The 26729-nt window shown below is 38.4% G+C and overlaps 3 protein-coding genes across 5 annotated transcripts in view; 2 read left to right on the top strand and 1 right to left on the bottom strand.

Moving 5' to 3' along the window:
• Positions 1-11666, top strand: part of LHFPL7 (LHFPL tetraspan subfamily member 7) — a 57282-nt gene extending 45616 nt beyond the window's left edge. Inside the window, exon 3 of the mRNA XM_054287150.1 lies at positions 8503-11666. Coding sequence (XP_054143125.1) covers positions 8503-8729 — 227 coding nt within the window. The 3' untranslated portion in view covers positions 8730-11666. The remainder of the gene's footprint in view (positions 1-8502) is intronic.
• ASPA (aspartoacylase) overlaps positions 1-25180 on the top strand; it is a 47250-nt gene extending 22070 nt beyond the window's left edge. Inside the window, exons 2-7 of one of the 3 annotated variants that reach the window (XM_054287148.1) lie at positions 18818-19065; positions 20923-21118; positions 22276-22369; positions 22817-22924; positions 23474-23583; positions 24110-25180. In XM_054287148.1, the coding sequence (XP_054143123.1) occupies positions 18839-19065; positions 20923-21118; positions 22276-22369; positions 22817-22924; positions 23474-23583; positions 24110-24322 (948 nt within the window). In that variant the 5' untranslated portion in view covers positions 18818-18838 and the 3' untranslated portion in view covers positions 24323-25180. Of the gene's footprint in view, positions 1-18751; positions 19066-20922; positions 21119-22275; positions 22370-22816; positions 22925-23473; positions 23584-24109 lie in introns of those variants that run through there. The other 2 variants (XM_054287149.1, XM_054287147.1) reach the window with 2 other exon arrangements.
• On the bottom strand, positions 12181-15884 carry SPATA22 (spermatogenesis associated 22). Its single transcript, XM_054287146.1, has 8 exons — positions 15842-15884; positions 15317-15445; positions 14530-14584; positions 14306-14401; positions 13590-13893; positions 13124-13253; positions 12698-12795; positions 12181-12372 (listed from the first exon to the last, which is right to left on the bottom strand). Exons 1-8 carry the CDS (start codon positions 15882-15884, stop codon positions 12181-12183), a joined length of 1047 nt encoding a protein of 348 aa, XP_054143121.1.
• Positions 25181-26729: the final 1549 nt, after the last annotated feature.

Here is a 26729-nt window from a genome sequence, read left to right as displayed (position 1 = left end):
GTCTTCCTGGTAGTTCCTGTGCCCTGGGAAAACTGCAGCTGGTCTTTGTAGCTTAAATCAATTAGGAGAAGGATGTAGGATGTCTTTTTTGTTTTAGGCATGTATTTTTCATGGTTGCATTCCAGATAAAGCACTGTTGTGTCAGGGATTCTAATCACCTTTCAGCCATATATGTAAAATACATGTCTCTGAAAGAGGTAATGAATGTGATATCCCTGAGGCTGGGAGGCTGCTGGGATGTGAAGTGCAGCTGTAATGAAGGGAGACGTGGGCATTATTCTCAGACCTCCCACCACCACTGCCTTGGCTGCCAGTGTGCAAGATCAGGTAGAGAATGGGCAAAGTCAAAATAAATTCACTGTACAACATTTTACAATAAGGTCACCTCTGGTGGAAGGCTGGTATTTAATGGCCACCAGCTTCATTAGAAATCTGTTTTCGTCTGCTCTGCTTAAATTGTGAGTCTTGGGAGAGGTGAAAAGATTGATTTAAAACAGACCTGTGGGCTGAGCAGGTGGGGAGGAGAAGGGAGCAAATGTGTCATGTGGAATCATGACATTTCAGGTGATCTACACATCACTGCCTGTCTTTTGGACCTCAGCCCCTGCTCTAAATAGCTATTAAAGAGCTTGGATTTGACAGGCAGAGCAGGAGCCAAGACCTGCTGCAGGCTGGGCAGCATCTCCCCTTCCCAGGTGAGCTGGCTCCAAAGCAAAGACAAATAAATGTGGCTGTTCCCTCACCCCCTGCAGCTGCATAAGGCTCGTGGAAGGCTTTCCACTAATGCTTTTCTCACATGAAAGAGAATTTTGGACCCAGGCTGACATTGCTTCTTTTGCTAGGGAATGCATCAGATGGCAGGTGGAAGCTGCTCTTGTTCTCAGCCAAAAGATCACAAGAAAAAGCATTAATTTAAATTTTCAGTCATCAGTTTCATTCCTTGCTCATGCTGAAGAACATAGCAGTTTTGGCAAGGATAGGTTAATTAAGAAGAGAAGCAAAGCGTTTGCCACCCTGATTTCTATTTGTAGAAATGTGCATTGCTTAGAAAATGTGTACCATGTTATGTTTACCTAAAATAGACCAACTGAAATATGCACTTTTTATTAGCACTTCTTGACTGTTGAATAAAATGTGACACAAAGATAAGGGAACACAGGCACATTACAGGCATGATACATTCTGAACATGCTGCTCTCAGCTGAAGAATCCAACACTTAAATATGTCAATATTACATTATTAGTCTGCTTCTGTGTTTGCTGTTCTGAGAGAGATGAAGTGAGCATGACTTAAATAATTTCCAGAAAAAATAAATAGAAAATCTATGTAATTATTGAAGCTGTACAAAAGAGGAAAATCATAATGGTTTCCAATCTGACAGTCCCCATTTCTTAGCTCTCTGACTCTTGTAAAATTTCGTGTAACAGGCTGCTATTTTGAGAAACATTAGCTCTTGTCTCTCTTTTACAGTCTGCTAAAGAGGCTGTATGTCTCCTAACCTTGCAGATGACAAAATGCACTCCTTTAGCACAGTCCACACAGAGCTAGATCATTTCAGGCTTTCCGAGTCAATGACACGCAGCTCTATAACTGTGTGATTAGGCCCATAGATTACCAGATTACAGCTATAAATCTTCACCAGAGCCACCACTCACTTGGCAGAAATAGTCAAGTTTCATCATTTGTTCTCATGTAGAAAACATGCTGTGAAATGCAGCCTCAAAGGTCACCAGGATGGCATTTCCTTTTGTGGCCCTTAATAAACTTGCAGCTAATGCAGTAATTACCAAGCCCAATTACCTCTGTGATGGCTTCAGAGAATTTCTTTTTCAAAGTCTGGATAGTCAGATTCCACTCCCTTCAGTTAATAAGTAAGATAGATTCAGCTATTCCTACAATTGTTAGACATTTCTGAAACAGGCTATTTGTAGAATGAGGGACCTGTGCCAACAGAACCTGAGCGGGGTATTTTAGTGGCACTAAAAATATTTGTGTAAAAAAGGTGCATGGACACCCTTATTTCAGTGCTGACTTTATTCAAAATAATGTGTTTCTACTCTACCTCAGCTAAATCCAAATAAATTAAAATTGAAAACATTGCCCAGCTTTTGATATACACATATTTCCCCATAATTTTGCATGTATGTACATACATAAAAACACAACCTACTGTATCTGATGTAGCTCCTTAGTTTGTGAGCTGGAGTCAGCATTTCCTTAAGCACAGAGTTTGGAGACATTGTACAAATGAACTCATTCCCTTTGTTAGCTACAAAGGGCTTTGACAAGCTACACAGCTCTTGCTATAACTACATTTATATTACAGCTGCTAAGTGCTAACTTGTGAGTTGCACCATTTAGAAAAGCCAGAAAAGGAACTGCTATAATCTACTCCTTTGGCACCAGTCCAGCACTGATAGAAGCTCCTCAAATCACAACATGTTTGACTGAAATGATGCTACTGGAATAATTCTTTACAAAGAAGAGCTAAAGTGTGATATGTTAGAAGTGGCTGGGCCATTATTAGGAGTTCCAGCTCTTTATTCAGTTACAAAGGAAGGCAGCTCCATCTTTACACCAATATATGGGCATTATTATCCCTTTTTCCTGCTCTTCCTTTTGGTTTCCTTGGAGGGAATAATTGCTAGGGCTGCTTGCCAGAGTTTGAACTCCAGGTACCTGACATGCACCTGCCATGAGTTCAGCAGAGCAGAATGGCATTTAACAGTCCCTGTTTGCCTCACCCTCCAAAGTTCAGCTGTTGTAACAAGTAGGATTTTAGTCTGGTTTCTTTTATCTTTGAGAGGTCACTTTCCTGTTTGTTTTATTTATATGTAATAGGCATTTTAAACAATGCCTGCTGATTTTAGATATATTTCATCTCTCCCCAAATTACTCTGGGTAATCCCTCCTTTCCTGAAGTAGTCCAAAGGAAATCACTAATTTTCAGATAAGCCCAGAATTCCATCTTGTTTCTATTTGCACACCGATGTGCAGCTATTACTGACAAAAACCTTGGATCTTACTTAGCACTGTCTTCAAGGGACAGATATGGAAAAGAAATACAGGCACCTCCTTTTTGTACAAGGGAATTTATCCAAAATACCCCGAATGTAGAAACGTTTAGGCATGCTACAACAATATTTGATTATGAAGAGTGCTGGTAAGGACTGAGTGCAGGGCAGGCAGGGCAGCAGGACAAGAGGTGATTTTTGAAGATGTCTGGCTGTGTTTGGCTGCCAGGTTTTCCCTGTTACCTGTGCTTCTGCTTGGTGTTAAGCTGTCTGTGGCTTTGGATCAGCACCTGCTTTCTCATTTAAGATCATGTAAGTAATGAAAAGCTGGAGAGCAGCTAATAAAATTATTAGGTGAATAAAATGTATGAACCTGAGAGGAAATGTGTTATTCAAAGTCAACTGATTGTGCATAAGAAAAACTGCCAGGTTTAATAAGGAAGGTAATGGATTATATGTAAGGGGAAACTTCTTGATGAGATGAGTGAAAATTGCTTTGGTAGATTAAGCTCTGTCAATAAAAATCTTCCAAGAAGACACCAGACTATGACAATCTGTAATAGGGTTGGAATAATACCCATGCTTGCCTATGATTCAACCCTAATTCCAATGATTATCTGATATGTCCCACAAGCTTGCAATTAATCCATCATTGTCATAAGTATCAGCAATATAATACACTCCTAAAGTAAGCAAATTAAATTTCTAAGACAAACTAATCCTCTTACAGCAGATAATTTCAGGAAGAGAACTCATGCACACAGCATATTTCACTACTACACATCACCTAAACACATCAACAAACACAACAAAATAAAATAGGTTTTTCTGTTCTCTATGTTTGTGAGCCACCTTTGGATTTCCATCCATTTGATCATTAGTATGGAAGATAAACACAAGCTTAGTCCAGTTTAAACGTTCTTGCTTCACAATATAGAAAACGATTCAATTATTGTGTTTCAGATTTGGAAACTCCATCAGTCTTGCCAAAAGAAGTGGAATAGAAACAGCCTTTTCTGTCATGGTATCTGAGAGTGTTGTACATTGGTGCCCTCTGCACACACTCCAGAGAACTGCATTGCTTTGGTTTAAAATCAACTTGAAAATGGTGTGAGAGATTTAAATAATTAAACACTTGTACAGGGGCTTAATGAAATGAATAAACCATTGCAATGACAAAGAGTTATATATTATTAATTTCAAAATAGCAGAAAATGCTATTTTTCCAAACTAGAAGTGTCATTGATTCAGTATTTTCACCAACAATTTACAATCTTTTCCTACAAAAGCCCTGTTTTCCCTAAAGAGACGTATCCTCCTTTCAAATAATACTTTATTCATATTAAAGTTATTTAGAAAGCAAGCAATTCAGAAATATACTTCTTAAAATAAAACCAGGTTTTGGCTGGCAAACCCTTCAGAGGAGAAAATGCCATTTACCATCTGCCTGTAGGACACCAGGGAAGCAAAGAGGATGAGGCTGTAACTGTTTGGAATTAGAAAGTAGAAATAAAATCTGACTTACTGTGGGAGCAGTGTGCTTGGCCTTGTCTCTGGGCTGCCATCAGCAGTGGCTGTGAGTTACTGCAGAGGGCTCAGGTGGGGAGAACCCAGCAATAACAAACACCTGTGTGGCACATGATAAACAAAGAGCACTTTTTAACCAGTGAAACCATTTAACCATCCACAGCTGATGGGAGATTAATCAAATTATCAAACCACGTTAAAAAACAACTCAACTATACTTGAGTTAAAGTATAAAACTATATATTTTACCAGCAAGTCCTCTCACACCCAGAGGTTCATGCTGCAGAACAGACCCCAATATGTTGTGTGGCCTCATCACCAACATATAACAAACACCATGTTTGTTATATGTGTGGCACATGATAAACAAAAAAAAAGAAAGAGCACTTTTTAACCAGTGTAACCATTTAACCATCCACAGCTGATGGGAGATTAATCAAATTATCAAACCACATAACTCAACTATACTTGAGTTAAAGTATAAAACTATATATTTTACCAGCAAGTCCTCTCACAGCCCAGAGGTTTCATGCTGCAGAACAGACCCCAATACGTTGTGTGGCCTCATCACCTCGTGTGACAGCACGATTACAGCACGCAGAACGGTGAGATGCACTCGCTGCTGTGTTCTGACACCTTTGAAAGTGATGTTTGTTGTTGGAAGGCCGTGCAGAGGCGTGAGTGTTACACGAGGAGCCTAAATGGAGCCCCACTGTTCCTTTGTGCGCTGTCCCAGCTCGCTGTGCAGCTGACAGACAGCACCATTAAGCAGTCATTAGCACCACGCCTGAAAGCTCGGCTTCTGCGGCTAATAACGGGGCTATTCAATATTTGGAGCCTTTGTAAGAAAGAGGGCACCTAAATGAGAATAATGAGGTCATTCTGTGACATGCCTGAGGATATGAAACCATGGGTAACTTTTTAGCCCGTTTGATATGTGAATGTATACGTTCAGCTGTGACAGATTATTTCTAGCCTCGGAAAAAAAAAAAAAGCTGCTTCCATTAAATCACACCACGCAACATCAGCACCAAGTGGTAATCAAAACACTGTAAAACACAGCCTTCAAAACAATTCTGGGGAACCCAATCAAAAAGACAACATATATGGAACAGATATGTGAAACAGAGCAAGGGGTTGAGACAGTGTCAGAAAAACAGTGAAATTTAACAGTTAGAAAAGGATTTTATCGCTGAAAGGATTGTTTCCAATTCTGCTTTTTTTTTTCTTCATCGAATGAGATGCTATTTTGGCTTTGAAAAGATGAACAAACTGAAATTTTAATTTTAGACCTGCTTCTTGCTTAGAGCAGTGGCTGTTTCTTGTAAAACTGGCTCACTTTCCCAGCATTTCACAGAAGGCTTTGCACCCCGGGGCTATTTCAAGATTCCTGGTGCAGTGGAGCAGCCTGGGTTGCAGGGGGGCTGTGCTGGGCACCCCCTGGGCACCACAGGCTCTGGGCAGCCCCTGTTCCACATCCCAGCTGTGAACCTACAACTGCTCATGTCCAGGGATTAACAGGTTTAGTTCATGGTTTAACACTCTTGTACACAGCAGTAGGAAAAATTTCCTTTTTTGGGTTATTTCCCATGTTTCTGCCCCCAGAGGAGGTGTTCTGGAATGTTCCTGGGTGTGCAAGAGTGGCATGTGGCTCTCAGGCTGTGCTGGCCCTCAGCTCTTTTGGGAAAGCTCAGTGACCTTTACTGAACAAGATGACAGAATCATGGAATAGTTTGGGTTGGAAGTGACCTGTAAATGTTCTCCTGGAGCAAACAGGGATGTCTTCAACGAGACAAGATTGCTCAGAGCTGTCCAACCTGAGCTTGGGTGCTTCCAGGGATGGGGCATCCACCACCTCTGGGCAGCCTGTGCTGGTGTTTTACCACATTCATCATGAGAGATTTCTTCCTTCTATCCACTCAGGGTTCACCCTGTTTTAATTTAAAACCATCACCCTTTGTCTTTGTCTGGTTTAACCTCATTTTTACTGTATTTTCATTTATATTGTTTTTAGGGGTGTCACACATGAGCAGTTGGGGAGATCTGCATAACACAACTTCTCTGTGTTCAGGTGCAGCATGGCTGGTGACGGTCAGGCCCCAAAAGCAGGGAGAGCTGCTGAAATCCCAGCTCCAGGAGCTCCCCCTGCCCTGGGCACCCCCAGCAGGGGCAGCTGCTGGAGGATCAGCAATTGTGAGCCTGGCTCAGGATGCTGCCTGTGCTGGGAAGCACTGTTTTCCCTTTCTGGCCCTTGCAGCAGCACCTTGCACCCACCTTGTGGGGAGGTGAAGGAGGAAAAGGCCTCAGCAACCACTGCAGAATTCTCCCTGAGGTTTAAAGGAAGGAGGGTGGCTGCTGGAGCAGGGGAAACACTTGGTGCGCAGAGTTCCCCCTCTTGGCAGGCAGCTTCTCTTTGTACCCATGTGTGAGATACCCAGAGGGAAACAAGACTTTGCTGCTGCTCCATTTTCTCTCCTTTTAATTTCCATTTTCTTCACCTTACTGTTTTCAACAAGGGATTAACTCAGCAGTTCCTTTTGGACTAGAAGGAAAGGTTTAATTCAAATTTTCAGAGCCTCGACAAGCTGTGTGTTAAACTTTTGGACTTCATCTAGCCCCCAGCTAATTAAAGTGTTTTTGAATTAAAAAAGATTAATGAGTGATTGCCCTTTTTTTAGTGGATATTTTTTAGATTAAGCCTCTCCAATATTATAACTGGAGAAATATGCACATGCCCTACCTGGAAGGCAATCACAAACACAGAGAACAGCACAGAGTGTTTGTTTTATGCTCCTAATGTTTCATTAGATGTTTGCTGGTTATGAATTATCTATCAGCTCAAACATAACTGTTAATTCTGGTTGCTGCTTGAATCACTTCCCTGAATTTGAACGAAACACTGCCCTGGAAAAGGGGAAGAGAGGAAAAGGGACTGCTCCATGGTATCTTTTCAGTACATAAAATAAAGCCTTTTAAAATAGAGTAGAGATTTTAAATACAGTGGTAATTGATTAGCAGAAGGGATGGAGAAGAAAATGTGGTTTCTCAGTGCTGTCTCAGACAAAAGGAGCTGTAACCCCTCACATCAGCCTGGCTCAGCCCCTCTCCAGCTCCAAGCTGGGCAGAATCAGCTTCCAAGTGTTGTCCCTGGGGGATTTTCATGCATCTTTATCTCACTCATGAGTTATACCTTTGGCAGTCTCATTTTCAAAGTTGGAAAAGTGGTTCTGCTGTTGATTCAATAACCTGCATAAATTGATATTTGAATATGACATGGATTCCTTAAAGACTAAAACCTGTGAAGTTCTATTAAAAGCCAAATGGGCAATGCAGGGTTATTGCAGGAGGCAAGCCTGGCTTTCCAATGTCAAGAGACATAAAATAAATAAATAAAAAGAAGATAGATGGTGTTGTTTTTCATCAGTTATTCAAATGCAGGATGTTTTAAACAATTTGAGTCGGTACTGATGAATCTCACATTATCACAACCTCACCAGCAGAGTCTAAAAAATTGTATTTGAACTCTTTCATTGAAAGTTTCTATTTGGCAGAACAAAGTAATTGTTTGTCTCAAGCACAAAAATGCTGCTGAGAAGAAAGTGAAGCTGGTTTGGAATCTGCCAACTTAGGAATTCTTCTCCTCTGGATTCCATTTTATCTGAACCACGTTACTTTTTACATGGCTACATAATTTGGATCACAGCGTTTCTGAAGTTATTTAATGGCAAGAGTTCTCATGAAAAAAATCCCAACTTGCTGCCTTGTCACACCACTGCTGTTCACAAGAGGTAATTATGAAAAGGAGGATAATCTGCCAATCACAAGGGGGTTTTATAAGCTATGCCTTTTCCCACTGATTTTAATATAATAGATATTTGCCTTTCTAAAATTAGGATTTTTTCTTCCAGAGGAATTAATGCTTGATAATAACTGGTGTGATTTTTTTTTTCTCCTCTCTAGTGTTCATAATGGCTTCTGGGCTTTTGGTTTACCCTTTTGGTTTCAACTCTGCTACTGTGAAGAGATTCTGTGAGAACTCAGACATCTACTATGCAGGAGACTGCCAGATTGGATGGGGGTACATGCTGGCAATTGTTGGGGTCATGTTGTCTGTCTTTTTACCATTCTTTGCAAAATATGCACCAAAAGAGCACATATCTCCAACTCCAATACCTACTATTTTATAGTATTTTATTACTGTTTAAGAACAGAACATTCCTGTCTACACTAAGGGGCAGAAATTCTTGAAGCACTTCCAGTTGGCTGTGTTGCTAAAGAGAGGAGAGGAGATGGGGAAGAGAAGGTCACATTGACAAAGACCAAAAGTGCATTGAAAGTCTTCCGTAAGCACGAGCAGCGAACGCTCTGGAATTGAAATAGGATTAATCAGCAGCCTTCACACTGCTCTAAACACATCATGGCATCCTGCCTTAGACAAAAAAAGAATCAGTTTATCCTCAAAACATCTGTCTACCTCCCAGTTTCTTTTGTGTCTCAAAATTGTGAGTTTTAAAAGCTTCAATTCACTTTTGATATATTGTGAAATGGCAGAACTTTTATGAACCCAGTAATTTTAAAATCAATAATGATATTTTGTTACAATTATTTTGATTAGTGAAAAAGCACCTACAAGTAGCCACAGCCTAAAATTAAGATTGATAGCTAAAAAAACTGTATTCAAGAAAAGTTTCTTTTTAATCTATATATATTAGCAGCACCTGTATATTGTAAATTCTGGGCACAGTTTTTACTTCTGCTCCAATTGCCAAGATATAGAAACATCTTCATGAAGTCCTGGGTAAAATTGACATTTCTTTTTTTCTGAGAACTTCAACTACTTCCAAAGGCTTCATGATGATTTAACACTTGAACAACAGGAAAAAAATCCCTAAGAATTTGTTCTCAGTATTTCCTAAATTATAATTCTAAGTGGACTTTAACAAAATGTTTTGAACTATGACAGCTATAGACTTTGGGTTTTGTTGTTAAAGGCTGAAAAGAAAAAAATCTCAGTTTACAAAAATGTCTGTGCCCAAAGGCCCTTATCTGTAGTGATAATACAAGCCAGAATGAACTAATTCCAGTATTTCCATTGCAATTGAGAGTCCAGATTGTAAAACAAAAAAGTGAAGTGAAATGCTATTGAACATGACCAGCAAAAATCTGCTGCTGTGTCAGAAGTACAAATGGCCATATTTCATTAGTCTGTATGGAATTTTGTGAGCTCTGATTTCCACAATAGCACTGAATTCATTATCAAGCATTGAAATAAGTGCACTTGATTGCCTTAAGCAAAAGAAACATTGGGTTCTAATCTCACACCACTGTTGTGTTTTTTCATTTAAAATAAAATTTTAATTCTAATTCTATTCTCATCTTTTATTTTCTATTATTTATTAAAAAGAAAAACCACATAGATTATATTTAATTCAGAGGTGTACTTCTTAGTTTTGTATTTTGGCACAAACCAGGTGATCAAATTTATTATTCTTCACTTAGCTGAGTCCAACTGATTCCTGAATTTTTATTTTTTTTAATGGAAGGTGTACATGAAGGGACAGACAGAGACATGTTGAGGATGTATAAGAAAATGCAAACAGAACAATCACTGTGTTATTTTAATATACATCAAAGACTTCTGCAGTCTTGTTTACATTCCTCACCCTTCTAAACTTCAATGGAACATTGCACTGTTTTCCAAAATAATTGTCCTGTTCTTAGATTTCCATGCACTCCAAAAGCAATTTCTGCACAGAAACTTAGCAAGTTCTTAGAAAATGCAGATTCCAATGCAGAATTAAGTACACTGAGAAAGAGAGCAGGAGTGCTCTGAGCCTCTGCTCACAGGGACTGAGAAATTAAATCTTCCACATATTTAACAAAATAGGCTGAAGAAATGCCCTAAAGTAAGAAGAATAAATTTCAGTCACTTCTGTATATTAATGTGCTTTTCAGTGATGTCTTACACTTTTTTTAATGAATGGCTGAGATTGCTAATTTTCATGTGAGAGTCAGAAAAGTGAGGAATAACAAACAACGTGCAAAAAGAAAAGAATCACCACATAGTAGAAAGACAGAGATGCAGGCTTTTCTTTCCTAACCAACCTGTGCCTTTACACTAGAACCATTATACAAGACAGGATCAATATGGTCAAGAAAAAAAATCACCCAACAACTGAAAAATGTTGAGTAGTGTGTATAAACTGTATTGAGTAGGGTTTTTTCTGTTTTGTGTAATGTTTACGACTGTTCACTTAATGTTTCACTAGAAAAAGTGATTTGTTAGTGTCAAATAGAAACTTCTTTTGCAAAGATCTAAACACTTCCTGAAAAGAAAAATTAATTTAGATTTTTATTAACAGCCATAACATACCTAGTAGACAAAGGACCTATTCCTGTCATTTCTTATTAACCTAAGTTTCACATGTGCAAAACTGGAAGCATCAATCACTTAACTGGAAGCAGTTTTAAATTACTGTTACAGCAGTCTCACAATTCACAACACTGCTGTATGAATTCCTTTACTTCTTAAAGCTCAACTTCTCTTGTGCAAATCATCAACCTCTGCATCCTGCAAAATTCTGCACCTTTTATGAGTCAAGCTAATGCTTCCATTAGGAGCTTCCTTTAACATTTTATAACATTTTTATAATATTTAAATAAATCAAACACGTGTACATGACCTCTGCAACTGGCAAAACCCTCCCTGAAGCACCCATGCTCTGAGCCCACCTCACACTGAAGGTGTGGTGATAATTCCAGTGATCCCTGCAGCAGTTGGTAAAGCACATCCTTCAGATCTCACCTGCTGCTGGCACTGCCTGTGCTCACACTGACAGATCACTTTTTAAAATAAAGACTGTCTGCGCGTTAAACTGTGTAAAAGCGTTTTCCTGTTACAATTTTCCTGTTACTGGACCAGGTTCAAGTTTTATTCTAAATATATAATTTTTTAAGTGTAACTAAAAGCTGTATTTTCCATTAATGTGTTTCTGCGTTGACTAGCTGGCTCCTTTTTAGAATATTAACTGTTTTCTGTATTTGACTTGTTGGATACAATATTTCAATTATTTTAAATGTGAAATTTCCAATTGCCAACACTGTATAATAAAATAATAAAAAAAATCCCCATACTGTTTGCTGTTTTCTTGACAACTCTTTTGTTTTGCAATTCCCAAGAGATCTGCTACAAAGCCCGAAGTAGAGGAAAGGGAAATAGGAACAGCAGGAATAACCTATGAAAGGTAATGTTTGAAGGCAAAGGCACATAAACACGTACATGGCCCATCTGTCATGAAAGACATTTCCAATGCAAAGGCAAGGAAGTTCTGTGTTCTAATAATTCCTTCCTTTCTACTTCCTCTGTGTCCTTGGGAATCTTCCTACAGCCTCAGGGTCTGTTGTTATTTTATACAGGTATTATACTGATAATTCTTTTTTTCCAAAAAACATCAGTCAGGTAACACATAAATGGGAACTCAATGAACACAACACAGCATTTGCTGGATAACACAGCACAGTGATATTTTCAAATGTTTAACCAGATTTTCCCTGGTAATTTTGGTAAATGTTGTAGCATGTCCAGCCTTTATGGGCAACAATTAGTTAAAACTGGGGTTTGGCCAACCATTTTGACTTTTACATTTCATTCATAGTTTTTACATATGCTGTCATCTCAACATCTGCAACTTTAACAAAGTCTTGGAAAGTGTTCTGTTCTTGAGCAGTTGCTGGTCTTACAGAGACGCACTTGAAAATGTTCTTTTTTGCATCATAGGTTCCCATGCACCTGTGCACTCGACCTCTAATGAGTCGTGGAAGCTCACGGTCCTTCATCAAAGCACAATAAACACACAAAACAATTACATCACCTCACATAAAAGCTCTCCACATGGCTGCTTCTGAGGGCTACATCAAACAGAAAACCTCTACATCACCTTTGTTCCTGTCATCAGCTACTTAAAAACTAAACTCAAAGTCTCACCTGTTTTTCTGAAACAGAAGTCTGAGGATGTCTAAGTAGTGACTATTGCTCTAAATTGGGAACAATATGATAAAAACATTCAGCCTGTCTTTTGCACTGTGAATTTATGTTTTCTTTGAAAAGGATTGGAGCCAGTGGTGACTGTGTTATGTGTGGACACAGAATACTCACAATTTCATAAAACACACAAGGCAGGGTCTCCTTTCCATCTCTCAGAAGAAAGTTCTTTGCTCCATATGCTCCAGGTGTGACTGCAGAATCCAGCGTGCCTGTCCCATTAAGCAAAAATTAATCATTCCAGGACTAATTATTTTTAAAAATATTGTAAAACTGTATCACTGTACAGAAGATTCCTGCTAAACAGGAAATTAACATGTTCTAAAAACAAGGAAAGAAACAAGATTTGGTGTTGGAGGATGACTGAAGTGTAAATTTTATACCTATTCCAGTCACCTTTGACAGCTGAATGGAAGGGAAATTAGATGGTGTTCATGCCAGTATTTCGTGGGTTTAAGTATTTCAGCCATTGAAAAACTCTCACTTTTTGTTGCCCTAGCATTATTATCAGATTATATTATTATAATCTATGATGCTTACCTAAAACTTCAAACAGCAGTGCAGTTTTGTAGGCATACTGGCTCCAGTGCCTCACACTCTGAATGACTGCAGACAGGATTCGCAAAGAATTCTTTTTTATTTTAGTTTTCACTTGAGATGATGAAATTTCCTTTCAGATGAAGACAAAAGTTTAAGTTAGATATGCACACTTGCAATTTCAAAGGGCACGTAGGCATTTATTATTTATTTATTATTTTAAATATGCAATAATTATATTAAAATTAGGGCATTTGTTCAGAATATACAAACAACTACCTGCCTAAAACCTGAGGGTTTTAGATTATTACAGTATGAAAATTCTAAATTTCAAATTCTCAATTCTAAATTTCCAGAAGCTCCAGGTTTTACTAAGGGCTGATGAAAACCTCATCATCTTCCACCAGTTTTCTTTCTTTACTGCTTTCTTCATTGTGTCTTTCCTATTAACCCTACCCATAAGTTTTACCTGACTTTTATCTTCTGGGACACAACCAAATTGGTTTTCATTAATTTTATTTTGCTGAGTTTTGTAGTTAAATTTATATGCTGGACCCTGATCCTGCAGACTTCTTGCCACAGTGTTGGGTTTCACTGGCCACTTTCCTTTGGATGTGTCTGTTTTGATGAGCTGGGATGGGTTACGACTGTCAGGGTGGTTTTGCTGCTGGACAGTTTTCAAACTGCTTGGAAAGTTCTCAAACTTCTGAGAAGTTCCATTATCAGATCTTGAACTTGCTGTTTTACCTAAAGGAGTATATTCACTTCTGTTCCTGCAATACAACAGTTCAGTGTCACAGTACCTCTTCTCAATACTGAGCTATGTGATTAAAGTATATAAAAGCAATCCATAAATTGTTGATTTAGCTTTAAATATCTCCAAACTCACTTGAGTTTACACCAAATTTATCCATATACAGGGCAGTGATTACACCTGTGCATAAATCCATCTGAGTTCAACAGGCCTTAAAACCCTGCTCAGTTACTGTCCTGTCCTGGGTAAGGGATCTTTCCTGACACAAAATTCACATATTTTCATAACTCTAAAATAAAACAAACAAGGTTTCCTCTGAGTGTGAGATTAAAAGGGTTGCTTTAACTGCTACAGGCATATGGGAAAATGTGAGATGCATTTTCACATAAGAACAAAAAGGAAGGGTAATAGACATTAAAGGCTTCACCAACCTGCAGGCAGACACGTTTTTTCCAGCATTTGCTAAATGAAACTTTGATGCATTTGGTGCTTTCATACGGGAAGGAGCCATCGGATGTTCTGCTTGGCTTTCAAAGATAAGGTTAAAGTATCAGTGACACAGCAGCAGCTTTATTGTAACACACACATGGATTGTTCAGGAAACAACATCCAAATAAAAATAAAAAAAGCAACGAATGACTTGCTTTTTACATACCCACTGTTTGCTGCCTTCTGCAGTTCATCCACTTCTGGGTTTGCAGCTCCCCAGCCTAATTTTCAAAAGACAAAGGATGGAATATTGATAAAAACGGAAAAGACTGAAAAGTTGTAAATCTTTGTAGGCCTCCAACTCTGCTTAATCTCCCACAAACAGGCTCACATAGGAAGGAGGAAGAAAAAAGAAATAAGGGGAATGTGATCCTTTGATATTTGTAATTATAAGACAACTTCTAACAAGTAGGTTGCTTTTCTAGACAATAGTTCAGTTACAAACATTAGACTTACTAGCAACGGAGATTTTATTATTATAAGAAAACCTTGAAACTTTATTACAAGTAAAACATAATGAAAGCACTAAAAGCAGAGTTCTGCACGGTTCCTTCCAAGCCCAATTTGAAGAACAGAAGTTCCTTTCTGAACAACAAGAATGACATCTTACAAATGTTTCTTCTTGTAACACAGGACTTGAATGTTGATTGAAATCAACTGCAAACAAAAGGTCAGTTTCAAGAGACTCTATTTAAATGCCAGTGCTACTTCATTCTCCATCACACAAAGAGTCAAACTCCCTCTAGGCAAGAAGTATAAAAAGCTCAATTGTACAGAGGAGAAAGAAATTTCCTGGAGGACAATTTTTACATAATGAACTTTTCAGAAATAGATATAAAGGATGCATATAGTGCTTGATAAAGACAACGTCTGATTGCACAGAGTACGATCAGTAAGTTAAGATTTATTTGGATTTAGAGGCAGTAAAAAAAAATAAAATTTGTCTTATTTACCAAATGATGAGGGAGAGAAGTCATAACTATGAGTCCCAGAACCAGTGTCAGGTTCATTTTTAAGTGGATTTGAAGTGAGAGGCTGTCTAGTTCTTTTTTTCTGATTGAACAGTGGTACAGGCAGACAACCTAAAATTAAAATTTAAGTAATGCTATATTAATAGCAAAATTATACACAACCCACACTTAAGTAAATAATTCTTCATTACTTTACATTACAAATAGGAATTACGTTTCATAAACACATAAAAGGCCATTCCCACACAGAATTTATGTTCCTAGCCCTCTGTCCTGCACATAATCCCCTCAATGAAACCTTTCCCTCAGTAACCAGTTCCCTGAATCCATCTAAAATCTCGCTCTGTGCTGCAATAAACAAGTAACCCATGCAAGTCAACTTAGGAAATGGGGATTTAGGGCTAAATACTGATATCCTCTATGAATACTACATACATAAATGTATTTTATGTCTCTATAAAAGCATAATGAGGTGTGAACAGGAGGGCACAAAAGAAGGACTGGTACCTGCTGTGCTCCGAGCCGGTGTGTCTGCTAAACTCCTTTTCATTTCTTTGCTAAATCTTAACAGGCAGCAATGGACTGATTTTTCCAAATTTGCTGTATGGAAGTCGGATAAACAAAGCAAAATAATTAGTGCTGCAAACACATCCAAATTTCACATGATTTTATGGCAGCTCCTCTTAACACTGCAGCACCAGTGATTGGCATAATTTCAAACACAAGCCCTAAAACACAGAACCAGCTGTATTGAATTTAGAAGATCCACAGGTGCACGCCTAAGATGCAACTGCTCTGAGTGGGGCTGAGGGTCAGGGCCATGTTGAGAGTCAGCACTTACCAGGCTGAGGGAGAGACCTCCGGGACTGGGTTGAGGGTAACCCCGAGGGACGGGGCTGAGGGTCGGGCCATGTTGAGAGTAAGCGCTTACCGGGCTGAGGGACGAGGCTGAGGGCCAGTCCTGAAGGTCAGCGCTAAGGGTCAGCCCTGACGGTTCAGCCCTGAGGGACGAGGGACGGGGCTGAGGGTCAGCCCTCAGGGTCAGACCTGACGGTTCAGCCCTGACGGTTCAGCTGTGAGGGACGAGGCTGAGGGTCAGCCCTGACGGTTCAGCCCTGAGGGACGGGGCTGAGGGTCAGCCCTCAGGCAAAGCCCGCCAAAAATAACGGTCACTGGTCCGCGCGCTCGCGCCTCAGGCGGTGCGGAAATGGCGGGAAGGCGAAGCTCCGTTCCCAGCCGCTGAGGGCACGGCGGGAGCGGCCGTGCCCGGCCGGGAGACACAAGAACCCTTTAATCAACCCCCGGTGGGATTTCATTAATTACCCCCGCCCCCGAGGAACCGGTGTAGTGTCATCCTCAGAAAGCTCGGGGTAGGAGCTGAGTCTGCAGAAGTGTGTGAACACAAAAGTGGCTGTAAATAAAAGTAAAAGCATTCTTCACCCTGTTTGTCTCTTCAGCTTTTACACATGGCTGAATCCTGTCTAAACTCTGAGTGCTTGGCACGACTGGCTCTTGTCCTGTTTTAATAAACCTTTTCCTTCTGAAGCACTCCCAAATATCTGTATGTAGAACATCAAACCAATCTGGATTCTTACTAAACTAAATATCCCACTCCTTTTTAAGAGTGTGAGTATTGGCAAAGCACAGGAATAAGGGATGGGTCCCAGTGTTTAACCCTGAAGAGTGAAAACTTTCCATGTGAATTTCCATTCATACCCAAATGGGCAGGTCCTGGGACACCAGGAGTTAAAGTGTTTGGATGGGAACTGCTCTAAGGGGATAAAAGAAGCTTCCACGGGTTTAGTTCCTAAACTCATGTTTGGAAATTCACTGTCTCTGTCCTAAAAACTCTCTTAGGAGACAAACTTCTTGCATGTTAATTAAGTGCACAGACATCTCTGTGTTTCATTCAGTGCTTTGGAAGGAATTACAACCATTACAATGCCAGCAGGAATAAAAGATAAACTAAATGTTCCAGCCCTGCATGTTTGCATTTTGCTGTTTACTCTTCAAACTTGTGCTGTGTTTAAATTCAACAAACCCAGATTCAGAGTGTGTGAGTTGTGTTTTTGGGTGTTGTCACTCCCCATTCTGGCACCACTGCTGAAGAGAGATAGGGGTCAAAGGACAGTGCACACTGTCCAGTGCTGTAAAATGCAACTTTACTGCTTTGTTTAATAAATTACTCTTTCTGATTAAATATCTGACAGCTCCTAAGTACAGAGCAATACAGTTGAATATTTAAGCAAACAGTCTCTCTGTATTAACTCACTGTAAGCTTCAGCAAAATCTGAATGCATGAACCGAAACATAGAGAGCAACTTCTGTAGAAATTATATTCCTGGCAGAACTATTCTAGATAAATCCTGTGCTCAGCTTTTTCTAGACCTACAGTCTGTCAGCCTGGGATATAAAGCCTTTCAGCCAAATATTCTCTCAGTCACTGGAGTATAATTCTAATAAAAAGGAATTGTTCAATAAACATTCTTTATTCTCTTGCAATCTAATATTTGTTATGTTTATATCATGAGTCAGTTGCAAATACTTCTGTCGTTTACAGCAATAAAGCTTATTTTTCTGTTAATAAGTCCTTTTATTCTAAATGTTTTGATTCTCAGGATGGAAGTTATAGCTGGTCTTTGGCTTAAGCTTCAGAAGCCTTTCTGAATGCTTTTGGAAATGGAAGAAAAGTTGCTGACTAAAGTTTTTTGGGGAAGAGAACAGAGCTATTGTCCCATTGTGGTCTAGATCTGTTTCCTTTTTAATAAAAGACTGCAAAAGTTAGAGGGTTGTCCCTGGCACAGTTGTTTCAATGTGTTAGAGGTCTGTGTTAGCAGATCCCGAGGTAGAACTGGAGCCAGAACTCTGGGTAAGTCAGTCGTGGATAAATTGCACTGTAATTTCAGCTCATGTTCCTTCTAATCACTGTTTGTAGGATTTCTAAAACAAAAAAGGTCGTACAAGCCACGACATGCATTGAGGAACTTAGCTGTTCTTTGGCTTTTTTTAGATGAAAATACTTGATGTTTCAGCATTGTGTGCTGGACTAGAGCCAAGATACAATTCTTATTTTCCTCACTTTAAATCAATCTGCCCTTATATAATATGATCCTTATGTAACTTCAAACATACATGAGAATACCTGTTACACCTACTTTGCAGTGCAAAAATGCCTGATATTTAAGTGTAAAACCAGTGTTTTCCACTGTTCATTAGCACAGGATTTCCCTATAGATCCTACATTATAAAGACTGCCCAGAGTTAACTTTTGGACTGTGGAACAGTGCCATTAACAGCCTCGGAGATGTTACTAAATACAGAAACCGAAGGGGAGGCTCCTTGGGGAGGGAGGCTGGAAAATCCCGCCTCAAAACTGAGTTGAGAACTGTTGGGAGAAATCCACTCGCTTTCTTTTGCGTCTGACCTAACCAGGAGAAAGACTCTCCTACTGGAAAGAATTTTATTACTTTTTTTTCCCTTCAGAGAGAAAAGTTTTGCTGGAGCATGAGCTGCCCGTGTGGCCGGGTGAGGCGGGTCGGGCTCTTCGGGGGCACTCACGGCAATGAATTATCGGGGGTGCTGCTGGTCAGGCACTGGCAGCAGGATGGAGCCGAGATCCAGAGGGCAGGAGTGCAGGTGAAACCATTCCTCACCAACCCCAGGGCTGTGGAGAGGTGCACCAGGTACATTGACTGTGATCTCAACCGCGTTTTTGACCCCGAGAGCCTTGGGTAAGAGCAGCTGTGCTTTCTGTTGTTCTGCTTTTTCTGGGGTTTTAAAATTCTTTCCTGATTAAAATGTTGAACACAAGTTCCCCTACTACTTTAACAGTGCAGTCACATAACTGAAATTACTGACCTTTAACCCAAAAAAAAGAACAAATTGCATGTGTTAACAGATTCACTCCTATTGCTGGTAGAATCAGTCTCAAACCAACACATTATCTTAAACATAAATTTAAATTAGCATTAGATGAGCTGCATTTGGGTGAATTGGAGTACCACTGTTCTGAGTCAGTCATCATTGCTCATGTCTTGTGCAATTCAGTTTGGGAGCTCTTCTGAATACAATTATATTTCCAAGAAATAGCAGATAAAAGCAATTAAACATGGACATCTGAGTATCTGAAAGAATGGCACAGAAATCAGAGAAGTGTGTTTAATTCCAGTTATATACAGCAAAAGGTGACAACTTAAAATTAGAAAAGCTTGAAGCTGGAAATAATCTATTCTAAGGCAAAAGCATAGCCAAAAGCCTGAATAATTTAACTGACTTGTTACTTTAAAATAAATAGTCTATAATTACTGTAAAATAGTAACTAATTTTACATTTTTAATAGGATTTAATGTTTCTGTGCTTTTGAGACATCTATTCCAGAGGTGTACTTTGCTATATAAACATTCTTAGTATAGTTGCTAACCAGGTAATTGTTTCAGAAAAGTTTTAATGGCAAAGGTGAATATCACAGAAAGGAATACTTACTGTATATACTTTGCAGGTAGTTATTCTTACCTTACACTTCTTTCCATCTGGCTTTTCATTTTAGGTTTTTGTTGTTGATTGTTACATCTAAGATAAGCAGATGTTAGCACATAATTATTGAGGCCATTCTAATAATTGTTTATTTTGGAAAAACATGCAGAAAAAAGGTAGTTTTGTTTGGTTTCAGCTGCTTTGAACACAGAACACTTGAAAAAACACAAGAATAAGACACCTGCAGGCTTCCTTCATATTTAGCTGCTATTTCTCAGTAAATACTATAAATTTGACTGGTCCTATTTCAGCTCTACTGAGTGTTTGAAGTACTTGACCCTGCTCCCTTAAGTGTAGAACCTTCAAAATAATAAATTATTTTACAAAATAAGAAAAAGGAGAATGAAATTTTAATGCTATTGAAAGCAATGGTGTAAATCTCATTAGCTTCAATAAAAACTATTAATTAACAGTTTTATGTGAAGAAATGTTGAATTTCAAAGGCAGAGCTAAAGAACAGAAAGGTGGATTATGTGATACACAGAGTCTCCTGAAATTACAAGGATTAAAACTTTGGAGGAACAGATTTGAAGCAGCAAAATCTTCACTGAGCTTTAAAGATCCTACAGGAATAGATTGTAAAAGTCTGGTCAGATCATGAGAAGACAAAAAATAGAACAGGTTAGAAAAAACAGTTTAGAAAAGCCTTGAGGGTGATGTCCAAGGCAAAACATCATGAACTGATGGCTGAATGTGGTCTCCAACAGAAGGGGATCCAGTCTTGGAAGTGCTCTATGTTTTTGCAAAATTTTTAGTTAAGTTTTATTATGCATAGGGGGAAATTTTGGGATGTAAGAAGACATATTTTCCAACCAAACATTGATTAAATAATTCTAATACCCTTCTGCACAAGACTCAGAATAATAAAACAATTACTAGACAATCATACTTGATTTCTTCAACAAATTCAGTCAATTTTAAGTTTGGTAATTAAACAGGTGATTTCAACTCCAGTCAGTTTTGGATTTAAAGTAAAAAGAAAAGGCTAATACATATTTTGTTGACTGTAAAGCCATGGAATGAGCTCACTAATTTCTTTGTGCTGATATTAACAGCAGGCCAGTGGTGGAAGATATTCCATATGAAGTGAGGAGGGCTCAGGAAATCAATCATATATTTGGTCCCAAAGGTAGTGATGATGCCTATGACCTTATTTTTGACCTTCACAACACCACTTCTAACATGGGTGGTACCATTATTCTTGAAAACTCCAGGGATGACTTTACAATTCAAATGGTTCATTATATCAAGGTAAAACTAATTTAAATGAACTATTAAAATACATTATTAGTTGTAATGTTGTATTACTATATATTATTTTGTAGTTTCTTTAAATATACTATTTTTTCTTCTGCAAAACTGTTTAAAATATTTCATTACTCATATGATGAATTTTTTTAATCAGAGGCAACTATTAATTTGATTATAATATCAGGTAATTCAGATTTAAACTCATCATATCTTCATGTATTAAAATGAGCATTAATAAGACTGATGGGCAAAGAGGAATACTTAGAATAACATCTATGAAAATTAATGTAGTTTAATCTGCTTTCACACTGATCTGTCAGGAACTTGGATAAATTTGGGTTACACATGCAAAATAGTTAAACATTAATTTCATTAAATAAAGAGATGTAACAAATAATGGAAGTAGGTACTGACAATGTTCCCTTATCAGTGATGTGTCTTTAGAAGCTGTTTGATTCTGCTGTTCCTGAAGCTGATAAGTTTTGGTAGGGTGTGGTTTGCAGAAGTGATGCTTTAAGCATAATTTGCTTGAATTCTGGTGGCCTGGATAGTGACTGATGGAATCCAGGTTGGGCCAATGATGGGGGATTTTAATTTTGTTTTTTTCATTAGAAATAAGGTATTTTCAAACTTTTTTTCTTATTACATGTGTTATTTTTAAATGCTAATAAAAGATATATGATGATCTAAAAAGCTTTTGACAAAAATTATATGAAGAGTAATGGTGGGCAGGCATCAAGGAAGAAGCCTCAAGTAGCAAAAATGCCAATAAAGATTAAAATGAGGCTTAATTCACAATCTGTGTCCCCATAAGAGAACTGGAGTCTAACTCCAAATAAAATAGTTGAAATCTGCTTTATGGTATTTCAGTTCTCCGTTTTGGAACCATGCTGAGGAGATTTTTTCTCTGCTGGCAGTTCCAGACTAGAGCTGTGCTCAGTTCTGGTTCAGTGGAGCTGCCTGGCATCACTTAATGGGACACACACCAACAAACACAGCTTTGTGCATTTTCTAAAGATGTCCTACTTCCTCGAGGGCCCTGAAATAAAGACAACATATTGAAGACATTGTGTAAATCACTTCTGCATCAGTAATCTTTTGTGGCACAACATTTGAAACCCTTTTGCATGACAAAGGTTTTTAAACCATCTCCACAGAACGCTTTGGCTCCAGAACCTTGTCCTGCTCTGCTGATTGAACATCCCAGCCTGAAATATGCAACAACTCGCTCTGTGGCAAAACATCCTGTTGGTAAATATCAAACCTAAAGGCTCTTTCAACCCAGCAGCAATGGTTTGGAAATGTGGCTGTTTTCAGGTGTGCTCACAGAGTGCTCTGAGCACCAGGAGCTGCTTGTCTGACAATATTTACCAAAATGAATGGATGTGATTATCCATTCTTCTGATTTATTCTGATTTACACAATCATTACATAACACAGAAATCCTTAAACTCAATTAACCCACTTTCTGCAGAAAATATTTACAATATATTTTTTATTTAAAAACCCCCGTATATTTATAATATATATTTTTATAAAAGACAAGGACTTGCTTGCCTTAAAACCCCACATAATTCTGTGCCTTACAAGCCCTCTTAAACATTAAATACTGGCCCAGCAGACATTTATTTTTGCTGTGCATGTGATGAGTGATGGTGACATTAAGTGACATTAATGATCTGCCTCATCTCCAAACAGGTGTCGAGGTGGGGCCCCAGCCACAAGGTGTTGCTAGAGCTGATGTTTTGGACAAAATGAGGAAGATTGTCAAACATGGCCTTGATTTTGTGCAACTTTTTAATGAAGGTAATGAGAGGTCACAACATCCTGTGTCATGTCAGGGACTATTTTAGGAGAGTATTTTTAAAAATGACACTTTATAGGTGGGGGGAGAATTAAAAAATTAAAGTCAGACCTGTGCACTACCTAAAACACACTCTGACAAAATAAGTGTTTTTCATTATTTCAGAGTATATTTTGTCAGTAGGCTGGGGGTTTTTTGGAAATAGAAAGAAAAGAATACAGTTATGCATGTCAGAATTTCCATTATTGTGCTGGAATAGTAAAGATTAAATACCATTGATATTACTCTGTGCTGTGTAACACTAGTAAACAGACCTTTCATTGATTTCCCCATCTACAAAATAGGTCTTTTTATGTGAAAAGTAACATTTCAGTAGCAAATTTAGATTTGAACTTCATATGCCCCAATACATGACTGGATCATCTTTCTCCAACTTGGTTTTGAAGGGACAACCTGATGATTTGAGCCATTCTGCAGAGAATAAATAATGCAATGTTCTTTTTAACAGGCAGTTTTTCATCTTGACATTAAATTACATTTATTCTTTCTAGGCAAGGAATTTCCACCATGTACAATCGAGGTTTTTAAAATAATGGAGAAAGTAGATTATCCCAGGAATAAGAATGGTGAAATTATTGCAATAATTCATCCTAAACTACAGGTAATTTCTAGAATAGTTTCCTTTTGTGACATTTTCTACTTATTCCTGTGTTGCTTCTGCTATATTGTTGTATATTTTAGTAATAAATATTTAAAATGCCAATATTGCCAAGGATTTTATTGAATATTTTAGACCTCCCCTAGGGTTAAGTTCTCTCACTAAGGTCATACATTCATTATTTCAGGAACTGTCTTGGGAGTCACTGAATCTAAAATCACTACAAAGAAAAAGCCAATAGGACAGCTTATATTTTAAAGTATAAATCTAATTTTAAATTCTAAAACGAGTGTCTGTTTTCAATTTTCAATCAATTGTGAGCATCTGCAGTTTCCTTCTAGTTCACTCTACCAGTGAATTCTGAAAATGAGGGCCAGACACACAAAATGAGGTACTAAGATTAAACAATTACTTTAAAAGCTTTTACCATAAACTGCAGAAATTTGCATAATTAGCATTAACTCAAGAATCACATAAAATATACAAAAACCTGAAAGTAAATATATTCTATTTATTTTCTTTCCCTAAGGATCAAGACTGGCAGCCACTGAAGAATGGTGATCCTCAATTTTTGACTCTTGATGGAGAAGTAATTCCATATCAGGGGGACTGTACAGTCTATCCAACATTTATTAATGAAGCTGCCTATTATGAAAAGAAACAAGCTTTTGTAAAAACAGAGAAAATCAAACTCACTGCAAAACACCTCAGGTTGTCAGTCTCAGAGCAGAGCACTTCTTAAGAGTTTTTTTTAATATAAAAAGTGAGTTTCCTTATGAAGTCCAGGGTCATTCAGTAGTTACTTGTGGGATACATAAATGCAGAATCTAATTTTAAATTGTAATTTAATTAACCTTGCTGAGCACTTTGAGATCTATTGTCATAATGCTGATTATGACTGTTTATTGTTCTAATAGACTCCTATAGATGCAAAGAATTTATAAATATTTTTGTGAAGTTTTTATGAAGAAGCTCATCCACAGTACTACATTATATACAAAAATTACAGCTTTTCTACTTCATAACCCCAACCCTCAATAACCAACACTTTTTACAATGGGTTAATCCTTAAATCCTTAAATTAATTCCTCAGGTAAACACACAAAATGTGAGACAAAGGAGAAGCTGGGCAGAGAGAAATGGGGGAAGAGTGTGTATAATAAATGATGTTATCTGCATATGTGACTGACCCCCACTGTGATGAAGTGGAAGCCTTGGGGTTTGTTTTGTTTTTATACTTACAAACATTAAAAGAAGCTAAAAGCAGGATTTCAGAGAAATATACCCTAAAAAGCTTTACATTTCACTTTAGTGTATTTCAGAATAAATTCAAGCTGCTTCTGATTTAAGACAAGATTTAGACAGTTATTCTGTTTTGATGAAGAGCAATGCACAAACCATACCTGAGTATTCCAGAATGGAAATTAAGAAGAATTCCATATGGAGAGACTTGTTCTGTATCTGTAGAGACAAAGCCTGTCAACATCTTAAAAAGATAAAAAAATGGGGGTTTAATTCATTTTCTAAAGTTGTTTTTTACACATTTGACAAGTAGGTGATAAACATTAAGAATTTTGAATAAAGACACGTTAATTATTTACTGAAAGATTAATTATCCAGATAACTCCTATATTCTACCTTTGAAATGTGATGTCACCCTCATTTACTATTAAATTTAATAGTAAATGAGGGTGGCTAAACCCAAATAAGGAAATGTGGGAGGGGCTAGACCCAAATAAGGAAATGTGGGCAGGGCCAAACCCAAATAAGGAAACATGGGTGGGTTAAACCCAAATAAGGAAATGTGGGCAGGTCTAGAACCCAAATAAGGGAATGTGGGAGAGGCTAAACCCAAATAAGGAAAAGTGGGAGGGGCTAAACCCAAATAAGGAAATACTGGTGGGGCTAAACCAAATAAGGAAATGTGGGCAGGACTAAACCCAAATAAAGAAATGTGGGAGGGGCTTAAAACAAATAAGGAAATGTGGGAAGGGCTAAACCCAAATAAGGAAATGTGTGTATGTCTAAAACCCAAATAAGGGCATATGGGCATGGCTAAACCCAAATCAGGGAATGTGGGCATGTCTAAAACCCAAATAAGGGCATATGGGCATGGCTAAACCCAGATAAGGAAATGTGGGATGGGCTAAACCCAGATAGGGAAATATGGGCGGGGCTAAACCCAAATAAGGAAATATGGGATGGGCTAAACCCAGATAAGGAAATATGGGCAGGGCTAAATCTAAATAAGGAAATGTGGGATGGGCTAAATCCAGATAAGGAAATATGGGCAGGGCTAAATCTAAATAAGGAAATGTGGGATGGGCTAAACCCAAACAAGGCAATGTGGGCAGGGCTAAAGCCCAAATAAGGAAATGTGGGCAGGGCCAAACACAAATAAGGGAATGTGGGCAGGGCTAAACCCAGATAAGGAAATGTGGGAGGGGCTAAACCCAAATAAGGAAATGTGGGATGGGCTAAACCCAGATAAGGAAATATGGGAGGGGCTAAACCCAAATAAGGAAATGTGGGGTGGGCTAAACCCAAACAAGGCAATGTGGGCAAGGCTAAAGCCCAAGTAAGGAAATGTGGGCAGGGCTATTTTTTCCTTGCCTTTTTACCACTCCTATGGCAATAAAATAAAAAAAAAAAAACAAACAAAAACCAAAGGACAATGTTGATTGACAAGTTTTATTTCCTTAACTTAAATAAACATGGTATAAAAAGCATAAAATTACCTGCTCTAGTCATTATTCAGAGTATCTGGAGACAGCACGTGGTTGGTGTGAGGTGGCCAAGCTCTGTGGCCACACAAGGAGGGATTTCCTCAGTGAGAGTTTTTTAGGAGCAGCCCCCAGCTGGTTCCTGAGTTCACCCACAGGTTTGTGCCTGGGCAGAGGCACAGCACATTCTTATAGGGGTTTTTTTGTTTCTTGTAGGGATTTTTGTGCTTTTTTCACAGCCCAGAGCAGCCTTAACACAGTGCAGAGGCCTCGTTGTGTTTCCAGTGGCCTCACAGCCCAGGCTGGTTCCTGAGTGTGTGTGAAGAGGTATTTTTTTTTTTCCCTTTGTACAAAACTGGCACAGAAAGGATCCAAGCAGAGCTGAGCAGTCCTGAGGCAATGTCCTTCCTTGGCAGCCTTGGTGCA

The sequence above is a fragment of the Melozone crissalis genome, unplaced genomic scaffold (assembly GCF_028551555.1).
Source record: "Melozone crissalis strain CALT ecotype California unplaced genomic scaffold, PUWL_Pcris_2 ptg000057l_1, whole genome shotgun sequence".
In the NCBI taxonomy this organism is placed as follows: Eukaryota; Metazoa; Chordata; class Aves; order Passeriformes; family Passerellidae; genus Melozone; species Melozone crissalis.
The sequence above is the reverse complement of the archived record's forward strand: the minus strand, read 5'-3'. Positions and strand labels throughout refer to the sequence as shown.

Bases quoted from the DNA above. Each gene is read 5' to 3' on its own strand.
- SPATA22 (XM_054287146.1), bottom strand. From the start codon at position 15,884: ATGAAAAGGAGTTTAGCAGACACACCGGCTCGGAGCACAGCAG. The intron at 13,894-14,305 runs GTTGGTGAAGCC...GTTGTATTGCAG, and splicing joins AAAAACGTGTCTGCCTGCAG to GAACAGAAGTGAATATACTC. The intron at 13,254-13,589 runs GTAAAACTTATG...TTCATCTGAAAG, and splicing joins TCCCAGAAGATAAAAGTCAG to GAAATTTCATCATCTCAAGT.